Source organism: Chrysochloris asiatica, unplaced genomic scaffold (genome assembly GCF_000296735.1).
Source record: "Chrysochloris asiatica unplaced genomic scaffold, ChrAsi1.0 scaffold00045, whole genome shotgun sequence".
Classification (NCBI taxonomy): Eukaryota; Metazoa; Chordata; class Mammalia; order Afrosoricida; family Chrysochloridae; genus Chrysochloris; species Chrysochloris asiatica.
In genome coordinates, this window is record NW_006408563.1 from 3,243,111 (window position 1) to 3,263,756 (window position 20,646).

General features: G+C 49.1%; 1 protein-coding gene across 4 annotated transcripts in view; it reads right to left on the reverse strand.

The window, feature by feature from the left end:
* Positions 1-792: 792 nt before the first annotated feature.
* NRP2 (neuropilin 2) overlaps positions 793-20,646 on the reverse strand; it is a 146,900-nt gene continuing 127,046 nt past the window's right edge. For 2 of the 4 annotated variants that reach the window (XM_006861950.1, XM_006861951.1), the window contains exon 16: positions 850-1,154. In XM_006861950.1, the coding sequence (XP_006862012.1) occupies positions 850-1,154 (305 nt within the window). Of the gene's footprint in view, positions 1,155-3,781; positions 3,833-20,646 lie in introns of all 4 variants that reach the window. The other 2 variants (XM_006861949.1, XM_006861948.1) reach the window with 2 other exon arrangements.

A 20,646-nucleotide genomic window follows, 5' to 3' on the forward strand; every position in this document is an offset into this window, starting at 1 on the left:
GAAAAGAAAAGGCAAAACCACCACCAGAGCCCCCAAAAGGAAAGTCTCCTCAGGGTCTTGCTTTAATGAATGGCTCCTATTCACAAAACACTTTAAGGCTTGTCCGCTTCTAACATGGATGCGCGTCTGTGGTCTGGGGCGTGTGAAGTTTCCTTTCTGGTTTGTTTTGAATCGCATATAAGAAAGAGCTGTTTATGCTGACCCTAAAATGGCAATTTTCCCCTGGATAAAAAAAGTTAAAGGCAACAACATCCTACTTAAATGCTAGGACTGGCAATGGCAGCTTGTAGGGTTGGCTGGCAGAACCTCCACAGCAGCAAATTCCTAAAGGCCTGAAATGATCAGAGCCTGGGATAAGCTGTACGGTTTTTTGTGTGTTTTATTTCGAAAGATGGAAAGGCTGAAAAGACCTTTTGCTTTTCAAGTGTTGATTAGAAAGAGAAAGTGGAGGATAATGATCAACACTCAGCTCTGTTATTGGAAAGGTCGTTCTTCTGTTCTGCCTCTTTGAGTTGCTCACAGACTAAAGAAATAAAATATAACAACAACAACAACAGCAATAATAATAACAAACGCACAAACAAAATAGAACTGTGACCCCAACAGAGAGCACACCCTGTCCACCAGGTGTCTCAGCCACCCTGGTCCTCGGTGAGCAGTGATTCCTGTGTGGGCGGTGCCTCCCCTCCTCCCTCAACTCGCCTGTCTGTCTTGTCCAAACCTCCCGTATTCTGGATCAGTTTGATCGAGATTATGGCATTCAGTTCCCAAAGGAAAAAAACAAAAATCTAATCTTCACCAGCCCATCTTGCTGGAATGAAACGTCAGATGTGATTCGGGTGCAATCTGTTAGGCCTCGGAGCAGCACTTCTGGTGGTTCATCTTGACCTTGTGCTTGAGGCCGTCGTAGAGTTCGAAGTTGTAGTTCTCTAACGTGGTGCAGCTGCGTGAGCTCAGGCCAGAGTAGGAGCATGTGCAGTAGAGCAGGAGCCCTGCACAGGTGGCTCCCAGGAGGACGCCCAGCGAGCTCATGGCGATGATGGTGATGAGGATGGGGTCCAAGGTGTACAGCCAGTTCTTTTCTTTGTCGGCTGAAGAGACACCAGACCCTGAAGTTGGAGAAGAAGAATTGCTCCAGTCCACCTCGTATTCGTCTATGATACAAAACACACGCAAGATTGTAGTTCCCAGGTGTGGTGTATCAATATGTCTGGTGAGCACAGGCTTACTGGCATTTACTAATCTGTAGTGAGCAGTTTCACATGATTTTCATTTTGTTTTAACTACATATGATTTTTCCACTGCAGGTGAGGTTTCACAAGTGGGGAAGAAAACATGAAAGTGCTCACTACAGATTAGTAAGTAAGCACAAGGAAGCGGTGCTTACTAATTGTTTATTGAGCACTCCATTTCTGTTAGGGATTGTAAATTTGAAAAGAGGCTTTGTTTCTGTAGGAAGGTGCTGTGGGGTTGGGAGAGAGACCAGCCATGTCTAGAAGCAGAATCTTTAATACAGTAAAAAGATGTGGAATCATTCACTACAGATTAATAAGTAAGCACAATTAAAGCCATGCTTAGCTTGCTTACTGGGGAATCTGACACTGGTGGCTGTTAATTGCCATTAAGTCACTTAGGAGTGGCTGGTGGGTTTGAATTGCCTACAATGGTTTGCAGCCCATTGTTTATCAGACAGCCCCACACCAGGAGTACCTGATATTGGTGGTTGTTATTAAGTGCAGCTGAGCTGGTTCTGATTCATAGTGACCCTGTATAGGGTTTCTGAGGAGTGGCTGGTGAGTTTGAACTGATGACCTTGCGGTTCAATCTGACCTTGTAGTCCAGCGCATTAACCCACAGCACCACACCAGGATTCCATTGGTAGGTGCTATTTCATGGCAAGGCTGTTGCGTCAGCCTCCTCCCCTTTCCCCAGCCCCCAAGTCCAGTTCAGGAGCTTCTCCTCAGAGCATAAGAACTCAGGGACTAGATGGCTTGAGTTCATATGCTGACCCTGCTACATCCTTGGACAAGTTACTTCATCTTCGTTTACTTCAGTTCTCTCTTCCACAAAATAGAAATACTAATAATATCCACCTCATTGGATTGTAGGTAGGATTAAATGAATTAATATTTGTAAAATGAAGATGGTATCTGGTACTTAATAAGTACTGTACGAGGGGGTTTCAAAAAGCTTATGGAAGAATTCCATTGTCTTTTCATTATATTTTTCTATCATCTAACTCCTGGTGTGGCGCTGTAGGACCAGCACTGGCTGCAAACCACAAGGTCGGCAGTTCAAACCCACCACCTGCTCCTATACAGCGTTGCTATGAGTTGGGACCGACTCAATGGTACTTATCTAACATCTAACTATCTAATATTGAAATAATTTGACTGATCTTAAGTAAGCTCAGATTTTAACAGCATCTTCTTAGTGCCTTTGGGCACCTGGATGGCTGTTTCAGGGACCTTTCCTTCTTTGCCTCATCCTTCACTTCCAACTGATTCAGGTTAAATCCAAGGACAGGCTGGCTACTATCAGAAGCTGGGTTCCACATATAGAGTTCCCGGCCATACGAGCAGCTGGTACTTGCTGGCTGCTAGGCTTCACTGGATGGACATGTTTCTCTTACATTTCTATCATGGGGTCACATCACAGCTCATTTATTGGGATCTCCCAATAATCACATGACAAAGGTATAGGCTGATACTGTACTTTATAATAGATGAGGAAATGGGGCTTGGAAGAAATTGAGTTACGAGCTGGTTGACTCAAGATCACAGAATTAGCAAACTGTGGAAGAAGGATTAGGACTCTGGCTTTCTCCATCCTCAATTCTTGTTCTTTCCACCACATTGTAGTGTTTTTGCTGCTTAATCTCTTGCAGCCTCTCCATGTGGGTCATCATGCAGCTCTGCCCATAAAAGGAGCGTTGGACTGGGTTTCTCAGGGAGAGTCTGCATTCAGTTAGCAAGGTGATGTTTGGGTTAGTCACTCTAGTTTCTATAACTACACTTGACGTTTTTGATTAAGGTCAGGTTAAAAGCAACTGCTCTATAAACTGTTCTCTTAAACGCATCAATCTTGTGTGAAAGCTGTCCTTTGAGTGGAACCTTGCTGTTGAGTCTCTTGGAGATCAACATCAGCACTCAGAGACCTCTGGTGCTCAGAGCCAAGGGGAAATTAGATCTACTTGTTTTCTCAGCAGCAAGAGTCCAGACTCTTGCTTTTGCCTCTTACAATCTGTGTATTTGAAGTAAGAAAATATTGCTAGCAATGAATATAAAAGTACAAGGTGGTCAGTGTGAGAAAGAAACCTAAATCTTACAGTGAACCCCAACTTGGGTCTTGGATAATCTAAGAAAGTTTCCTCAGAACCAGGGAACTGGAAACCACAGTGGGTTTGGAAGAATATTCACGTTACACCCCTTGACTCGGGCCCTTTGTGGGAATAGGTTAGGGTTTAAGCAGCAACACTGATGGAGGGGCTTGCCTTCTGCTTTGGAAGTGTTTGTCTAGATTTCACCATCAATGTAGAGAGCTTCCCAAAGTAGGAGACCTGTTTCAGATTAGGCTAACTCAATAAGCATTCTAAATCTCTAAATTTGACTTAACAGAGCAACTTGTGGTTTCTTCATTTTTCTCTAGATTTTGTTCACTTATAGTTCTGACTGCTAGCTCTCAATTCTAGCCCTCCGGTACCTTCAACATTGTTTTTGTTGATGTCTTTATAACCAAACTTGAATTTCTTGCTTAGCTGATAGATCATAGCAATACTTACCATCAATGTCTTCATCATAGTCCTCTCTCCCGTGTATTTCTGGGATGTCCACTACAATGAAACAGAAAGCAAAGCCATAGCAAGTCCGGTCATGGTGAAAAGGCACACATACAATCTTTTGAGGCTGACTTCTCAGAATGGTGGACAGATATGTCAGCTTCTAGATCATTTAATAGATACACTATTGGGTATTTGGACTTCTGGTGTGGCGCTGTGGGATCAGCACTGAATTGCGAACCACAAGGTCGGCAGTTGAAACCCACCAGCTGCTCCTGGAAACCCATACAGGGTTGCTATGAGTCAGAACCAACTTGACAACACTTAACCACTGTAGCAACATTAGATATTTCCTCCTTTAAGAGACCTGTCTCTATTTCTAACTAGAAGAACAGAAACCAAAGAGAAGTCAGGTCTTTAGTGCTAAGATTGTTTCTTTATAAGGCACTCAGAGCATCTATATACAGTGTTTCCTGTAGCAAAAATATGGATGACTTTAACAACTAGAAATCTAGTCTCTCATAGTCCAAATTCAGACGCTGGCTATAGGAGAAGGCTTTTTCTTTGTTGGCTCCAGGGAAAGGACTTTGTCTCCTTTCAGCACCTATAGGCCCATTGTTCCCTGGAGCTCACCATTATGTCTTAGCATCAGTTTTCCCCTGGATCTAGGAGTTTCACAGTGTAGGGACTCCAGGTCCAAAGGGTGTACCCCACTCTTGGTTCTAATATCTTGGTGGTAGTAGGGCACTCTGGGGAAAGGAAAATCACTTTCCTTTCCCCGGAAAAGGAATGGGCAAAATCACTGAGCCATCTGGCCAAGCCAAGTTGACACAAAACCTTAACACTCACCCATCATCATTGCCATTACTGTGATGGTTATGTGGTGTAGCACATTCTACCTTCGCACATGTGTACATCTAAGTGGACAGGAAGTACAGAGTCATTTTCTTTTGGATTTTAAATAAATGTGCAGTAATTTAAGGAAGTCAGCTTCATAATTTTTCTCTCCTTTCACATCTCAAAATGGATTGACTGAAGTTATAATCTAATCCTGCTGATTGTGTTTAGCCTCATCAACACCATAGAAGTCAGGATTTACAACTCGTAGGATAATTATAACAAATCAGAGCTGATCACCTCAGACCATATAATGGGTGTGGGAGGGGTTGCATATTCCATCTCAAAATCACTGAGACATCTGGCCAAGCCAAGATGACACAAAACCTTAACGTTCACACCCATCATTGTTGCCATTGTTGTTGTTAAGTGCCGTTGAGTCAGTTCTGACCCATAGCGACCCTGTACAGGGTTTCCAAGGCTGTAAATCTTTACGGGGGCAGAACGCCTCATCTTCCTCCCGCGGAGCGGCTGATAGTTTCAAACTGCTGGCCTTAAGGTTCGCAGCCCGATTCGTAACCACTACGCTACCGGAGCTCCTTTCATTGTTGCCATTAATGAGATGGAAAATCAAAATCTTTTGGATTTCAAATAAATGTGCAGTAATTTAAGGAAATCACGCTTCATCATCATATATTTTAATGTAGGAGTAGAACTTGGAAGAATATCATACTGCCCATCCACCTCCACGTATCTGTGCTAATATCTCTCATCTTTCTTCCTCAGTCTATTTTTCCTATTGGCTTTCTTCACAGTTTAGAATAAATCAAACATGAGCATCCAATCTGACTAGTCCAGGCTTGAATGAAGTGAAGTTAATTTACTCTGAATGTTCTCCAGCGTTATCACTGCCTATCTGTTTCTTTTTTAATGATAATTTTAGGGAATAATACAGTTCTTGCTATTCACTATGCTATCCATCGTACAGAAATCAGAGCCAATGAATATTACCTGTCGAAAAAGGTAAAACATTAAAAAAAAGAGTCAAATATGTGCTGAAGAACAAGATCTTATCATTCCTTCCTATCTCACAAGCTAATTTTGGCAGCCCAGACATCCAGCTCAAGACGGCTCCAGTGACCGCCATGTTTTGTTCAACCCAAGGTCAGGTGAATAACTCTGAGCTCAGCATTATAAATTGATCTCCTAAAATCAAAGTTTAAAGCCCCAAACCTAAGCAGCTAAAATATCAGACAAGAGGAAAATGAACTTCAGATGGGTCTTCCTCATGAACACCACAGTCAGAGAAGACCTGTTGGATCATGACCTAAACAGAACCTCCATTCATTACTGCCAGACTTGAAATCCAGTTGTTTCCTGGAGGTGGTAGTTTTAATCATGTTAGAAGTCTTCCTCACTCCTGGACAAAGCTCCCAAGCACATTGTTATCCCCTTAGTTGCTAGTAAGGGGTGCACAAAATAATGTGCCAAGTTTCCAGTTGGAAGGACTTGGCCCTGGCGACTACATGCCATGTGGTACAATTCCTCCATAAATCCAGTCTGTTTCTGGCATGCTGACAGTGCAGCAACTGGCACCGGTAGGCCATGCCAGCCTCCCCACTTTGATCCCCATCCCTTGTATTATTGTCCAGACCCCTACAAAGCAGACTGTTTCCTTGGGATGAAGACGTGACAATGAATCAGCAAGAGGCAGGTGGTATCTGTCGTAGGGATCAAATCAAGCCTGTGAAAGCTTTTCTTTTACCTTATGGGAAAAAAATGAACATGGAAGACAAGTGTCGCATTTCCAATAATTAATCATTTTGATGGGATGCTCATATGTCTTAACACCTTCATGGTTAAAAAATGCAGAACATTGGATAAGAGTACATGAATCAGCATATGAGGGGAATCTGGGGCTCCTGCCAGTGGCTTTTGGGCCAAGTCCTGTTCTTGCTTTTAGGGATTCAGTCCCTGCCAAGGATGTGATGAATTCTTGGAGGCTAGAATGCCCTCTAGCTCCATATCATACGCTCAGGGGAGGAAGTCTTAGGACACGATCGCTGTCAAGCTGGAGAGCAGTAGATGTGGCATTGATCGTCATAGCCAGGAGAACATATTGTCCTAGGAGAGCACAGTCTCCTGTCTCCGGGGCTTCTGTGATTTTATTATTGAGAGTCACAGAACTGGATGAGATGACCTCTCCAGTCTATGAAACCGACTGCCCAGATGTGGCTAAGATGTTGGCACCTGGAGAATCCAAAGTTACTCAAGGGGGCGAAGAACATTTTAGTGGCTTTACTGGACTAGGAGTTTGGGTGAGTGGAAAGGGGTCCAAAAAAGGATAAATTAATCAACATTTTCAAAAAAAAAAAATCTGCTCATCTAACCTTACAGAAAGAAAGGCCTTCTTAGGGAAACCCAAATAAAGGGACCATTTGTACAAAAAGCAATTTAGTTTGATAGTAATTTTCTCTAGTCCCCTTGCCAATATTACTGACATCGGTGCTTGATTCAGGGCTTTCTCTGTCAAAAGCCTCTTTGCCATTCACAGGCCACTTCCTTCCTGTTGAGTCCAGTAGATACACTACAGCTTGTTTCCTCAAGATGCTGACAGGAAGAGTCCACATCTCTACTAGGTCCCTGACGTTGTAGCAAAGACAAAAGGATGGGAAATCTGCCAAGGGGAAATCCAGGGGGCAAGGTACTAGCCCATCTTGGGACAGGAGAGAGAAGTGGGGGGGTGGAGAGGTTCAGGGGGCAAGATACTAGCCCTTCCAGAGATAGGAGAGAGAAGTGGAGGGTGGGGAGGTCCAGGGGGCAAGGTACTAGCCCATCTTGGGACAGGAGAGAGAAGTGGGGGGGTGGAGAGGTTCAGGGGGCAAGATACTAGCCCTTCCAGAGATAGGAGAGAGAAGTGGAGGGTGGGGAGGTCCAGGGGGCAAGGTACTAGCCCATCTTGGGACAGGAGAGAGAAGTGGGGGGGTGGAGAGGTTCAGGGGGCAAGATACTAGCCCTTCCAGAGATAGGAGAGAGAAGTGGAGGGTGGGGAGGTCCAGGGGGCAAGGTACTAGCCCATCTTGGGACAGGAGAGAGAAGTGGGGGGGTGGAGAGGTTCAGGGGGCAAGATACTAGCCCTTCCAGAGATAGGAGAGAGAAGTGGAGGGTGGGGAGGTCCAGGGGGCAAGGTACTAGCCCATCTTGGGACAGGAGAGAGAAGTGGGGGGGTGGAGAGGTTCAGGGGGCAAGATACTAGCCCTTCCAGAGATAGGAGAGAGAAGTGGAGGGTGGGGAGGTCCAGGGGGCAAGGTACTAGCCCATCTTGGGACAGGAGAGAGAAGTGGGGGGGTGGAGAGGTTCAGGGGGCAAGATACTAGCCCTTCCAGAGATAGGAGAGAGAAGTGGAGGGTGGGGAGGTCCAGGGGGCAAGGTACTAGCCCATCTTGGGACAGGAGAGAGAAGTGGGGGGGTGGAGAGGTTCAGGGGGCAAGATACTAGCCCTTCCAGAGATAGGAGAGAGAAGTGGAGGGTGGGGAGGTCCAGGGGGCAAGGTACTAGCCCATCTTGGGACAGGAGAGAGAAGTGGGGGGGTGGAGAGGTTCAGGGGGCAAGATACTAGCCCTTCCAGAGATAGGAGAGAGAAGTGGAGGGTGGGGAGGTCCAGGGGGCAAGGTACTAGCCCATCTTGGGACAGGAGAGAGAAGTGGGGGGGTGGAGAGGTTCAGGGGGCAAGATACTAGCCCTTCCAGAGATAGGAGAGAGAAGTGGAGGGTGGGGAGGTCCAGGGGGCAAGGTACTAGCCCATCTTGGGACAGGAGAGAGAAGTGGGGGGGTGGAGAGGTTCAGGGGGCAAGATACTAGCCCTTCCAGAGATAGGAGAGAGAAGTGGAGGGTGGGGAGGTCCAGGGGGCAAGGTACTAGCCCATCTTGGGACAGGAGAGAGAAGTGGGGGGGTGGAGAGGTTCAGGGGGCAAGATACTAGCCCTTCCAGAGATAGGAGAGAGAAGTGGAGGGTGGGGAGGTCCAGGGGGCAAGGTACTAGCCCATCTTGGGACAGGAGAGAGAAGTGGGGGGGTGGAGAGGTTCAGGGGGCAAGATACTAGCCCTTCCAGAGATAGGAGAGAGAAGTGGAGGGTGGGGAGGTCCAGGGGGCAAGGTACTAGCCCATCTTGGGACAGGAGAGAGAAGTGGGGGGGTGGAGAGGTTCAGGGGGCAAGATACTAGCCCTTCCAGAGATAGGAGAGAGAAGTGGAGGGTGGGGAGGTCCAGGGGGCAAGGTACTAGCCCATCTTGGGACAGGAGAGAGAAGTGGGGGGGTGGAGAGGTTCAGGGGGCAAGATACTAGCCCTTCCAGAGATAGGAGAGAGAAGTGGAGGGTGGGGAGGTCCAGGGGGCAAGGTACTAGCCCATCTTGGGACAGGAGAGAGAAGTGGGGGGGTGGAGAGGTTCAGGGGGCAAGATACTAGCCCTTCCAGAGATAGGAGAGAGAAGTGGAGGGTGGGGAGGTCCAGGGGGCAAGGTACTAGCCCATCTTGGGACAGGAGAGAGAAGTGGGGGGGTGGAGAGGTTCAGGGGGCAAGATACTAGCCCTTCCAGAGATAGGAGAGAGAAGTGGAGGGTGGGGAGGTCCAGGGGGCAAGGTACTAGCCCATCTTGGGACAGGAGAGAGAAGTGGGGGGGTGGAGAGGTTCAGGGGGCAAGATACTAGCCCTTCCAGAGATAGGAGAGAGAAGTGGAGGGTGGGGAGGTCCAGGGGGCAAGGTACTAGCCCATCTTGGGACAGGAGAGAGAAGTGGGGGGGTGGAGAGGTTCAGGGGGCAAGATACTAGCCCTTCCAGAGATAGGAGAGAGAAGTGGAGGGTGGGGAGGTCCAGGGGGCAAGGTACTAGCCCATCTTGGGACAGGAGAGAGAAGTGGGGGGGTGGAGAGGTTCAGGGGGCAAGATACTAGCCCTTCCAGAGATAGGAGAGAGAAGTGGAGGGTGGGGAGGTCCAGGGGGCAAGGTACTAGCCCATCTTGGGACAGGAGAGAGAAGTGGGGGGGTGGAGAGGTTCAGGGGGCAAGATACTAGCCCTTCCAGAGATAGGAGAGAGAAGTGGAGGGTGGGGAGGTCCAGGGGGCAAGGTACTAGCCCATCTTGGGACAGGAGAGAGAAGTGGGGGGGTGGAGAGGTTCAGGGGGCAAGATACTAGCCCTTCCAGAGATAGGAGAGAGAAGTGGAGGGTGGGGAGGTCCAGGGGGCAAGGTACTAGCCCATCTTGGGACAGGAGAGAGAAGTGGGGGGGTGGAGAGGTTCAGGGGGCAAGATACTAGCCCTTCCAGAGATAGGAGAGAGAAGTGGAGGGTGGGGAGGTCCAGGGGGCAAGGTACTAGCCCATCTTGGGACAGGAGAGAGAAGTGGGGGGGTGGAGAGGTTCAGGGGGCAAGATACTAGCCCTTCCAGAGATAGGAGAGAGAAGTGGAGGGTGGGGAGGTCCAGGGGGCAAGGTACTAGCCCATCTTGGGACAGGAGAGAGAAGTGGGGGGGTGGAGAGGTTCAGGGGGCAAGATACTAGCCCTTCCAGAGATAGGAGAGAGAAGTGGAGGGTGGGGAGGTCCAGGGGGCAAGGTACTAGCCCATCTTGGGACAGGAGAGAGAAGTGGGGGGGTGGAGAGGTTCAGGGGGCAAGATACTAGCCCTTCCAGAGATAGGAGAGAGAAGTGGAGGGTGGGGAGGTCCAGGGGGCAAGGTACTAGCCCATCTTGGGACAGGAGAGAGAAGTGGGGGGGTGGAGAGGTTCAGGGGGCAAGATACTAGCCCTTCCAGAGATAGGAGAGAGAAGTGGAGGGTGGGGAGGTCCAGGGGGCAAGGTACTAGCCCATCTTGGGACAGGAGAGAGAAGTGGGGGGGTGGAGAGGTTCAGGGGGCAAGATACTAGCCCTTCCAGAGATAGGAGAGAGAAGTGGAGGGTGGGGAGGTCCAGGGGGCAAGGTACTAGCCCATCTTGGGACAGGAGAGAGAAGTGGGGGGGTGGAGAGGTTCAGGGGGCAAGATACTAGCCCTTCCAGAGATAGGAGAGAGAAGTGGAGGGTGGGGAGGTCCAGGGGGCAAGGTACTAGCCCATCTTGGGACAGGAGAGAGAAGTGGGGGGGTGGAGAGGTTCAGGGGGCAAGATACTAGCCCTTCCAGAGATAGGAGAGAGAAGTGGAGGGTGGGGAGGTCCAGGGGGCAAGGTACTAGCCCATCTTGGGACAGGAGAGAGAAGTGGGGGGGTGGAGAGGTTCAGGGGGCAAGATACTAGCCCTTCCAGAGATAGGAGAGAGAAGTGGAGGGTGGGGAGGTCCAGGGGGCAAGGTACTAGCCCATCTTGGGACAGGAGAGAGAAGTGGGGGGGTGGAGAGGTTCAGGGGGCAAGATACTAGCCCTTCCAGAGATAGGAGAGAGAAGTGGAGGGTGGGGAGGTCCAGGGGGCAAGGTACTAGCCCATCTTGGGACAGGAGAGAGAAGTGGGGGGGTGGAGAGGTTCAGGGGGCAAGATACTAGCCCTTCCAGAGATAGGAGAGAGAAGTGGAGGGTGGGGAGGTCCAGGGGGCAAGGTACTAGCCCATCTTGGGACAGGAGAGAGAAGTGGGGGGGTGGAGAGGTTCAGGGGGCAAGATACTAGCCCTTCCAGAGATAGGAGAGAGAAGTGGAGGGTGGGGAGGTCCAGGGGGCAAGGTACTAGCCCATCTTGGGACAGGAGAGAGAAGTGGGGGGGTGGAGAGGTTCAGGGGGCAAGATACTAGCCCTTCCAGAGATAGGAGAGAGAAGTGGAGGGTGGGGAGGTCCAGGGGGCAAGGTACTAGCCCATCTTGGGACAGGAGAGAGAAGTGGGGGGGTGGAGAGGTTCAGGGGGCAAGATACTAGCCCTTCCAGAGATAGGAGAGAGAAGTGGAGGGTGGGGAGGTCCAGGGGGCAAGGTACTAGCCCATCTTGGGACAGGAGAGAGAAGTGGGGGGGTGGAGAGGTTCAGGGGGCAAGATACTAGCCCTTCCAGAGATAGGAGAGAGAAGTGGAGGGTGGGGAGGTCCAGGGGGCAAGGTACTAGCCCATCTTGGGACAGGAGAGAGAAGTGGGGGGGTGGAGAGGTTCAGGGGGCAAGATACTAGCCCTTCCAGAGATAGGAGAGAGAAGTGGAGGGTGGGGAGGTCCAGGGGGCAAGGTACTAGCCCATCTTGGGACAGGAGAGAGAAGTGGGGGGGTGGAGAGGTTCAGGGGGCAAGATACTAGCCCTTCCAGAGATAGGAGAGAGAAGTGGAGGGTGGGGAGGTCCAGGGGGCAAGGTACTAGCCCATCTTGGGACAGGAGAGAGAAGTGGGGGGGTGGAGAGGTTCAGGGGGCAAGATACTAGCCCTTCCAGAGATAGGAGAGAGAAGTGGAGGGTGGGGAGGTCCAGGGGGCAAGGTACTAGCCCATCTTGGGACAGGAGAGAGAAGTGGGGGGGTGGAGAGGTTCAGGGGGCAAGATACTAGCCCTTCCAGAGATAGGAGAGAGAAGTGGAGGGTGGGGAGGTCCAGGGGGCAAGGTACTAGCCCATCTTGGGACAGGAGAGAGAAGTGGGGGGGTGGAGAGGTTCAGGGGGCAAGATACTAGCCCTTCCAGAGATAGGAGAGAGAAGTGGAGGGTGGGGAGGTCCAGGGGGCAAGGTACTAGCCCATCTTGGGACAGGAGAGAGAAGTGGGGGGGTGGAGAGGTTCAGGGGGCAAGATACTAGCCCTTCCAGAGATAGGAGAGAGAAGTGGAGGGTGGGGAGGTCCAGGGGGCAAGGTACTAGCCCATCTTGGGACAGGAGAGAGAAGTGGGGGGGTGGAGAGGTTCAGGGGGCAAGATACTAGCCCTTCCAGAGATAGGAGAGAGAAGTGGAGGGTGGGGAGGTCCAGGGGGCAAGGTACTAGCCCATCTTGGGACAGGAGAGAGAAGTGGGGGGGTGGAGAGGTTCAGGGGGCAAGATACTAGCCCTTCCAGAGATAGGAGAGAGAAGTGGAGGGTGGGGAGGTCCAGGGGGCAAGGTACTAGCCCATCTTGGGACAGGAGAGAGAAGTGGGGGGGTGGAGAGGTTCAGGGGGCAAGATACTAGCCCTTCCAGAGATAGGAGAGAGAAGTGGAGGGTGGGGAGGTCCAGGGGGCAAGGTACTAGCCCATCTTGGGACAGGAGAGAGAAGTGGGGGGGTGGAGAGGTTCAGGGGGCAAGATACTAGCCCTTCCAGAGATAGGAGAGAGAAGTGGAGGGTGGGGAGGTCCAGGGGGCAAGGTACTAGCCCATCTTGGGACAGGAGAGAGAAGTGGGGGGGTGGAGAGGTTCAGGGGGCAAGATACTAGCCCTTCCAGAGATAGGAGAGAGAAGTGGAGGGTGGGGAGGTCCAGGGGGCAAGGTACTAGCCCATCTTGGGACAGGAGAGAGAAGTGGGGGGGTGGAGAGGTTCAGGGGGCAAGATACTAGCCCTTCCAGAGATAGGAGAGAGAAGTGGAGGGTGGGGAGGTCCAGGGGGCAAGGTACTAGCCCATCTTGGGACAGGAGAGAGAAGTGGGGGGGTGGAGAGGTTCAGGGGGCAAGATACTAGCCCTTCCAGAGATAGGAGAGAGAAGTGGAGGGTGGGGAGGTCCAGGGGGCAAGGTACTAGCCCATCTTGGGACAGGAGAGAGAAGTGGGGGGGTGGAGAGGTTCAGGGGGCAAGATACTAGCCCTTCCAGAGATAGGAGAGAGAAGTGGAGGGTGGGGAGGTCCAGGGGGCAAGGTACTAGCCCATCTTGGGACAGGAGAGAGAAGTGGGGGGGTGGAGAGGTTCAGGGGGCAAGATACTAGCCCTTCCAGAGATAGGAGAGAGAAGTGGAGGGTGGGGAGGTCCAGGGGGCAAGGTACTAGCCCATCTTGGGACAGGAGAGAGAAGTGGGGGGGTGGAGAGGTTCAGGGGGCAAGATACTAGCCCTTCCAGAGATAGGAGAGAGAAGTGGAGGGTGGGGAGGTCCAGGGGGCAAGGTACTAGCCCATCTTGGGACAGGAGAGAGAAGTGGGGGGGTGGAGAGGTTCAGGGGGCAAGATACTAGCCCTTCCAGAGATAGGAGAGAGAAGTGGAGGGTGGGGAGGTCCAGGGGGCAAGGTACTAGCCCATCTTGGGACAGGAGAGAGAAGTGGGGGGGTGGAGAGGTTCAGGGGGCAAGATACTAGCCCTTCCAGAGATAGGAGAGAGAAGTGGAGGGTGGGGAGGTCCAGGGGGCAAGGTACTAGCCCATCTTGGGACAGGAGAGAGAAGTGGGGGGGTGGAGAGGTTCAGGGGGCAAGATACTAGCCCTTCCAGAGATAGGAGAGAGAAGTGGAGGGTGGGGAGGTCCAGGGGGCAAGGTACTAGCCCATCTTGGGACAGGAGAGAGAAGTGGGGGGGTGGAGAGGTTCAGGGGGCAAGATACTAGCCCTTCCAGAGATAGGAGAGAGAAGTGGAGGGTGGGGAGGTCCAGGGGGCAAGGTACTAGCCCATCTTGGGACAGGAGAGAGAAGTGGGGGGGTGGAGAGGTTCAGGGGGCAAGATACTAGCCCTTCCAGAGATAGGAGAGAGAAGTGGAGGGTGGGGAGGTCCAGGGGGCAAGGTACTAGCCCATCTTGGGACAGGAGAGAGAAGTGGGGGGGTGGAGAGGTTCAGGGGGCAAGATACTAGCCCTTCCAGAGATAGGAGAGAGAAGTGGAGGGTGGGGAGGTCCAGGGGGCAAGGTACTAGCCCATCTTGGGACAGGAGAGAGAAGTGGGGGGGTGGAGAGGTTCAGGGGGCAAGATACTAGCCCTTCCAGAGATAGGAGAGAGAAGTGGAGGGTGGGGAGGTCCAGGGGGCAAGGTACTAGCCCATCTTGGGACAGGAGAGAGAAGTGGGGGGGTGGAGAGGTTCAGGGGGCAAGATACTAGCCCTTCCAGAGATAGGAGAGAGAAGTGGAGGGTGGGGAGGTCCAGGGGGCAAGGTACTAGCCCATCTTGGGACAGGAGAGAGAAGTGGGGGGGTGGAGAGGTTCAGGGGGCAAGATACTAGCCCTTCCAGAGATAGGAGAGAGAAGTGGAGGGTGGGGAGGTCCAGGGGGCAAGGTACTAGCTCCTCCTGGGACAAGAGACGAGTGGGGAGGTCCAGGCAGGAAGTAGACACAGCATCTTTCTGGGAAGGGGAAATGGCACCACAGGATGGCAGACCCAACTGGAAATGTGAGGGAGGGCCGCATTACAATGTGAGAAACACAAACTTGGAATCTTGGTTCAGTTTCTTTTAATGGAGAGAAACTGGGAGAGGGCCTTCTAGGACTCTGTTTTAGTGGACGGGTGTGTTTGTCAGTGTGAGATGGAGGAGACAGAAAGGGATGGGCCACACTTCTAGGACAATAGAGCAGGAACAGGTCTTAACACCCACAAGAGTTACACTTTTAACCTTTGTGTGCACACCAGCTAGTTTCCTTTGGGGCCCAAGCATGAAGTCTGGCTCTCATGTTGTTCTTGGGCCAGAGGAGCTTCCTAAGTCTGGTCACAAGTTCTTCTGTTATAAGTAGGACATCAATCATAACTACCACCAGAGCATCACAATTCCATTCTAACAAAGAAAGGGTCTGACTTTTCTTGAATCCTAAATGGCTAAATGGCACTGCTTGACTATTTGTCTGCCTCACATCCTTTTGGTGGGAATTCACAGGGGCTAGATAAGAATGTGAACATGGGGTCTTTAAAATTTGGGAGTTCTTATTTTTCCACAGTAGGCATTACCCAGAAAGAGAAAGTTAATATGAATTAGTCTTCAAAGGGCAGTCTTAATTAAGCAACCAACCAATATTTATAGCAGTATAACAGAGTTACTAGGTGTCTAGGAATCATACTGATGTTGGGAAATAAAGATGTATGGGACCAGCTCTCTTCCATCAAAGTCTTTCCATTTGGTTGGGGAGTAAAAATTCACTCATGTTAAAATGGCATAAGAAAAAGCAGATCATTTGTGGTGAGGATTCCAAGTGCTGCTGGATCAATGAAGGTATGGGACAACTGGGGGGAAGGAAAGGAAACTTGGAAGTAGGGTGTTTTGGAAATGAGGGGTTTACAAGGTGGGGTTAGGAGAGTCCTATAGCTTTGATCTGTTTGATAGAATGCTTTCAAATGTGGCAACTGAACCTTTTTACCCATGCGCTGATCTTTTGGCTTTTTGTTTTTATTCATTTTTATCAGACCCACCAAGCAATTCAAAGTGATTGCTTCGCCTGACCACAGTCTTCTACCTTGTAGTTTCCTAGGTGGATGGCAGGTGTCCTCAACAACTGCTGCAAATAAACTAGTTAAGAGGACCTGGTGAACAAATGAAGAACTAGAAGGGTGGTTAATCGAGTTTGAGTACTCAAGTGAGGCTGAATTGTTGCTGTTGTTAAGTGCCATTGAGTCAGTACCGACCCATAGTGGCCTTATGCACAGCAGAACGAAACACTGCCTGATCCTGGGCCAACCTCACCACTGTTGCCACAGTTGATTCCATAGATGCTGCCATTTGGCCAATCCATCTCCTTGGGGGTCTTCCTCTTTTTCTCTGACCCTTCTCCACCTTACAAAACATGATATCCTTCTTCAGCGACATCTTGACAATATGTCCAAAGTATGAGAGACGAAGTTTGACCATCTTGGCCTCTAAGGAACACTGTGGCTGCATTTCTTCCAACATGGATCTATTGGTTCTTTTGGCAGCCCATGGCACTTTCAATATTGTCCTCTAACACCATAACTCAAAGGCATCAATTCTTCTACGGTCTTCCTTATTCACTGGAAGCTGAGTAGTTGTGACTTAAAATAAAAATCTCCAGGTGATAAAATCCTTGCTTTCCCAAGTATTCTTCCCCTTGGCACCATCAAAGGATGAGCTAGTTACATGGTGAAGAAAGGCTAAAGGTCTACCCACTCCCTCCTGTTCTGAGGAGTTAAAGAGCCATACTGGCTAGTTATTGAAAACTCCATTGAACTATTCCAGGAACTTCCCCCATCCTAGAAGAGTCAAAAATAGTCTCTAGTGTCTTTGCAAATAAATTGCAAAACTACAGCACAAATCGTGAACAGGTGATAACCCAGTCACAAACCAGACCTAATCTAATGAAAGATGCTTCTCCCTGAGGGGTCTGGCACACTGCCCACTGTTGTTAGACCACACATGCTATTCAGGGGAACCACCCCTGGTGACACTTCCAACCTGCAGCGGGGAAATTCCCCACTATTTGTGATTTAGGTCTCTGACAAAAATGCGTTCTCTCTCAGTCCTCCTCGTTCGTTCATTTACTCTTTCGTTATTGTCTCTCTCTCCCTCACACATACACATGCGTGTATACTGCTTAATCTTTCCTCTCTCCCCGGCTTTTTTCTTCTTAAAAATGTAGTCTTTAGGAGTTGGCATTCTGTTATTAGTTTGCTTTTCTGTAGTTTCTTACAGAAAAATCCCAACTGCAATTTCAAAATGTCCGCTAAGCTGTGGTCTGTTTTGGGAGTAATGGTCTTGACATTGTTTTGTTTACCTTCTGCATTTTAAAGGGAGCTTCACAAGACTGCCAAGGGCATGAGATCTATGCCCCAAACCACTGACCATGTCTCGATAAATGATGTAAGGTGATCAGTCTCTGGCCACTTGTGCCCTGGTCATGTCAGGAAACTGGTTTGTGCTAGGTGTCTTGAAGACTCCCTTCCATGACAACTCTGAGCTGTAGAGTTGGAGGCCTGGTTGAAGCTGATGACAGGTTTGCCATCAGAACAAATGCTAGAGATACCCTAAGAACTGTTTGATGCCAGCCTCCCTCATAAGGGAGCAACATGGGCTGCAAGAAGCACTAGAACAGAGTTCCTGGGTGATGCACGTGGTTAAGCACTTGGCTACTAACTGAAAGGCACCCAGAGGTGCCCGGAGGAGTGGCCTGATGGTCTACTTCTGAACCCACTCAATGGCAACTGCTTTAGTTTGGCTCGACTGGAAGCAGGGTGCCCACTTCTCACCTGGATTGTGCACTTTACTCTAGCTGTAAGAGCTTGGATAAGTCATTGTTCCTCCCTAAGGTTCAGCTTGTTCCTTTGATAGTCTATCATTTTTATGGAAAGTGAATGAGAATGGCATAAAAACATTTCTGGTGAGGACTCTCTAAGAGGGCTACTGGAGTAAGGTGGACATGGTGACTTCTACATGCCCCCATTGCTCCCCGCCGCATTCTTCACCCAAGGTCTTAGTCGGGAAGTGGTAGCTCTGGGCGTCATGCACATTAAGGTGAGCATGGAAACAGAAGACAATGAAAAGGGCAATACAGGGAAGACATGGGGTACCATGTTGTCAATATATGCCAGTTTTACTTAGGAGCCAGTGGTGCTAACTGGAATACAGCCAAATTATGTCCCCAAGATTTAATTGTCCACCTTCCCTGAGGTTGTTGTTGCTAAGTGCCACCTAGTTGGTTCTGACTCATAGTGCCCCCATATAAGATTTCCAAGGAGTGGCTGTTAGGTTTGAACTGCCTAACCTTGGGATTAGCAGTCCAGTGCTTAACCTAGAGTGCCGCAAGTACAGGAGGGCTGATACAAGCTTCTAAAAAGCCAGTTTTACTTAACAAATCCACTTAATCCACCCAACTTCAGCCAGTCTTTAAGCAAGGCTCTAGGAATCTCTCACATAAAGAAATCATTCATTTTCACAGGTACCAGGCATCACCACTTCTATTCCAAAGATGAAGGAACTGAGGAAGGAAGGTAAGAAATAAAGCAATAAGTCATAGACCAAATCAGCAGTAGAACTGAGTGTAAACCACAGGTTTTCGACACCTTCTTGAGGAGGGTGGGAAGCACACTGTGATTTATTTGAGAGAAGTTCTTGGCCACTTAGAGCTTTTGTTGAATTTGATTCCAAGTTCCTGAACCCCTGAGTCAGCTAAATCACTGGACTGTTCAGATGGGAGTAACCTTCAGAAAATTCTCTCAGCCATTTTGTTTTGATCCTAGCAGGAAGTATAACACTGCGACCCAAATAAATGCAAAATAAAGAAAGACTAAGAAGATATTTCTTGGCCCTTCAAAGTGTTTAATTCAATTTAACATTTCATCTTGGATGAAGATCCCCCTAGCCCAACACACACACTTAATTTTCCTAATTTAGCTTGTTCATCCCCAGTTGCAATAAGAAGCCAAAAGTTCAGATGTTGAACTAAACTTTGCCAAATCTAGAAAGCTGGGCTACTTGAGAGGTATTCATCTCTTGCTGGGTTTGGCTTGAGTTTAGAAACACTCCAAGAAGATCCTTTATCATGGGTTTTTATCTCTTGGGCTGTAGCCAAATCTATGTAAGGTCATGAAAAAATACTTTCAAGCTGGAAGAGAAAGGAGTGCTTGGTTTGAGATTATTGGAAGAGTTTGATCTGGAATTTAGCAAAATTTTCTTTCTCTCTCTTTTTTTTTTTGAATAGCAGGAGGAAAGACGTAAAAGGATTAACTACTGACTGCAAACAAGAAGGCTGTAAAATGACCTAGTAATACTTTCAAATGTGGAGGTGGATGAGCAGCCAAATAGCTCCACTGAGCCCCAACAATGGCATGACAATAAGAAAAATGCAGCCAAAGAAATGCATAGCTATAATGATATGTTTCATAGTTGTGCAGGCTGGAAAACTCTGCAGTGTCAATGGTGGAAAATTCTGGAATCTTTTCTTCCCCTAAGTGTTTGAGATATTAGAGGCATTCTCCATCTCGGTAGGTACATAGGCCCACACAGAAAAAAATAGGCCTTTTAAACTTTTTTGTTGGCTACTTCTATTATGGCATGAAAATGGGGGAAACACAGAAAACATCAGATCAAGTTTTGATTTGTTTCTCCCTTTTCCTTTGGCATTATTATTGTTTTCTTGAGGTGGTGGTGGTGGTGGTGGTGGTTGTAGGCCACCGAGTCAGTTCTGACTCATAGCAACCCTGTACGGGGTTTCTGAAGCTGTAAATCTTTACAGGAACAGAAAGCCTCTTCTTTCTCCTGAGGAGTGGCTGGTAGATTTGAACTGCTGACTTTTCTCTTAGCAACCCAACTCATAATTCATTACAATACCAGGTCTCCTTAGAGATGGTATGAAAAGAGTTTGAGTTCTTTATATTTCAGGGAGTTTTTCCTCAGTGGGTTTTGATATTTTTTTCTGTCCTCTAAGTCCCAGATATCAAGAAGAGGTACACTTAATAGAAACACCTCAGGTGGTGTGGTTTAGTACAAGCTGGGTCAAGTAATACGAGGGAGTTGAAGAAACATAACTACCACTTTCAATGTGAAAAAATGATGTCTTCTTAAAGCTTGATGCTCAGATGTCTGAAGACCCTTGAAAACCATTTTCTGCACATGTGTAACACACTGAAAGAATGAACTTAATAGCCTGGGTGTTCCTATAAGGATTTGGCGGGGGAGGAGGGTGCTTCTCTCAGCTTATTCAATAGATGATTTCCCCCAGCAGCTTCCTGATGACTGAAATGATATAATAGACTAATGTCTTAAGGTTTGGTCTCATGTAGGAAGTACAACTACTTGGAGGTAGTAGCCAATGAAACCTGCTCAGACATGGCAGTCTTTGTGTGATGGAATCTGATCCTGGCTTTTCTGAAAGAAGGCTCTGGTGGAGAGAGGGCAGAAAAAGTGTAAGGATGCTGAATGGCCGTGGAGAAGAAAAGGGGCCACCAGGAAAGGTGGAAGATGCAGAAAGATGAGGTTACAGATCAGAGATGAACAACACCTGGCACAAGGCAGCTAGGTGCAGACTGTGTCTTTCTTAGGAAAAGAAGGATGGGATGGTGGTCCTACTGGATGTGGCAGAGCTAGGAAGTGACAATGACTTTGTAGACCCCAGGCTTCACATGAACATTATTATTACTGAGTGCACATTTTGGGTCTACAGTTGTGGGGCTAATGATACCTCTCTTATACTCGTTGACACACCCATGCCAGCCCCATCCAGCCCCTCAAGACTATCGGCCCTGCTTCAGTAACTGCTGTCAGCACTGCCCAAGGAAACGATGGAT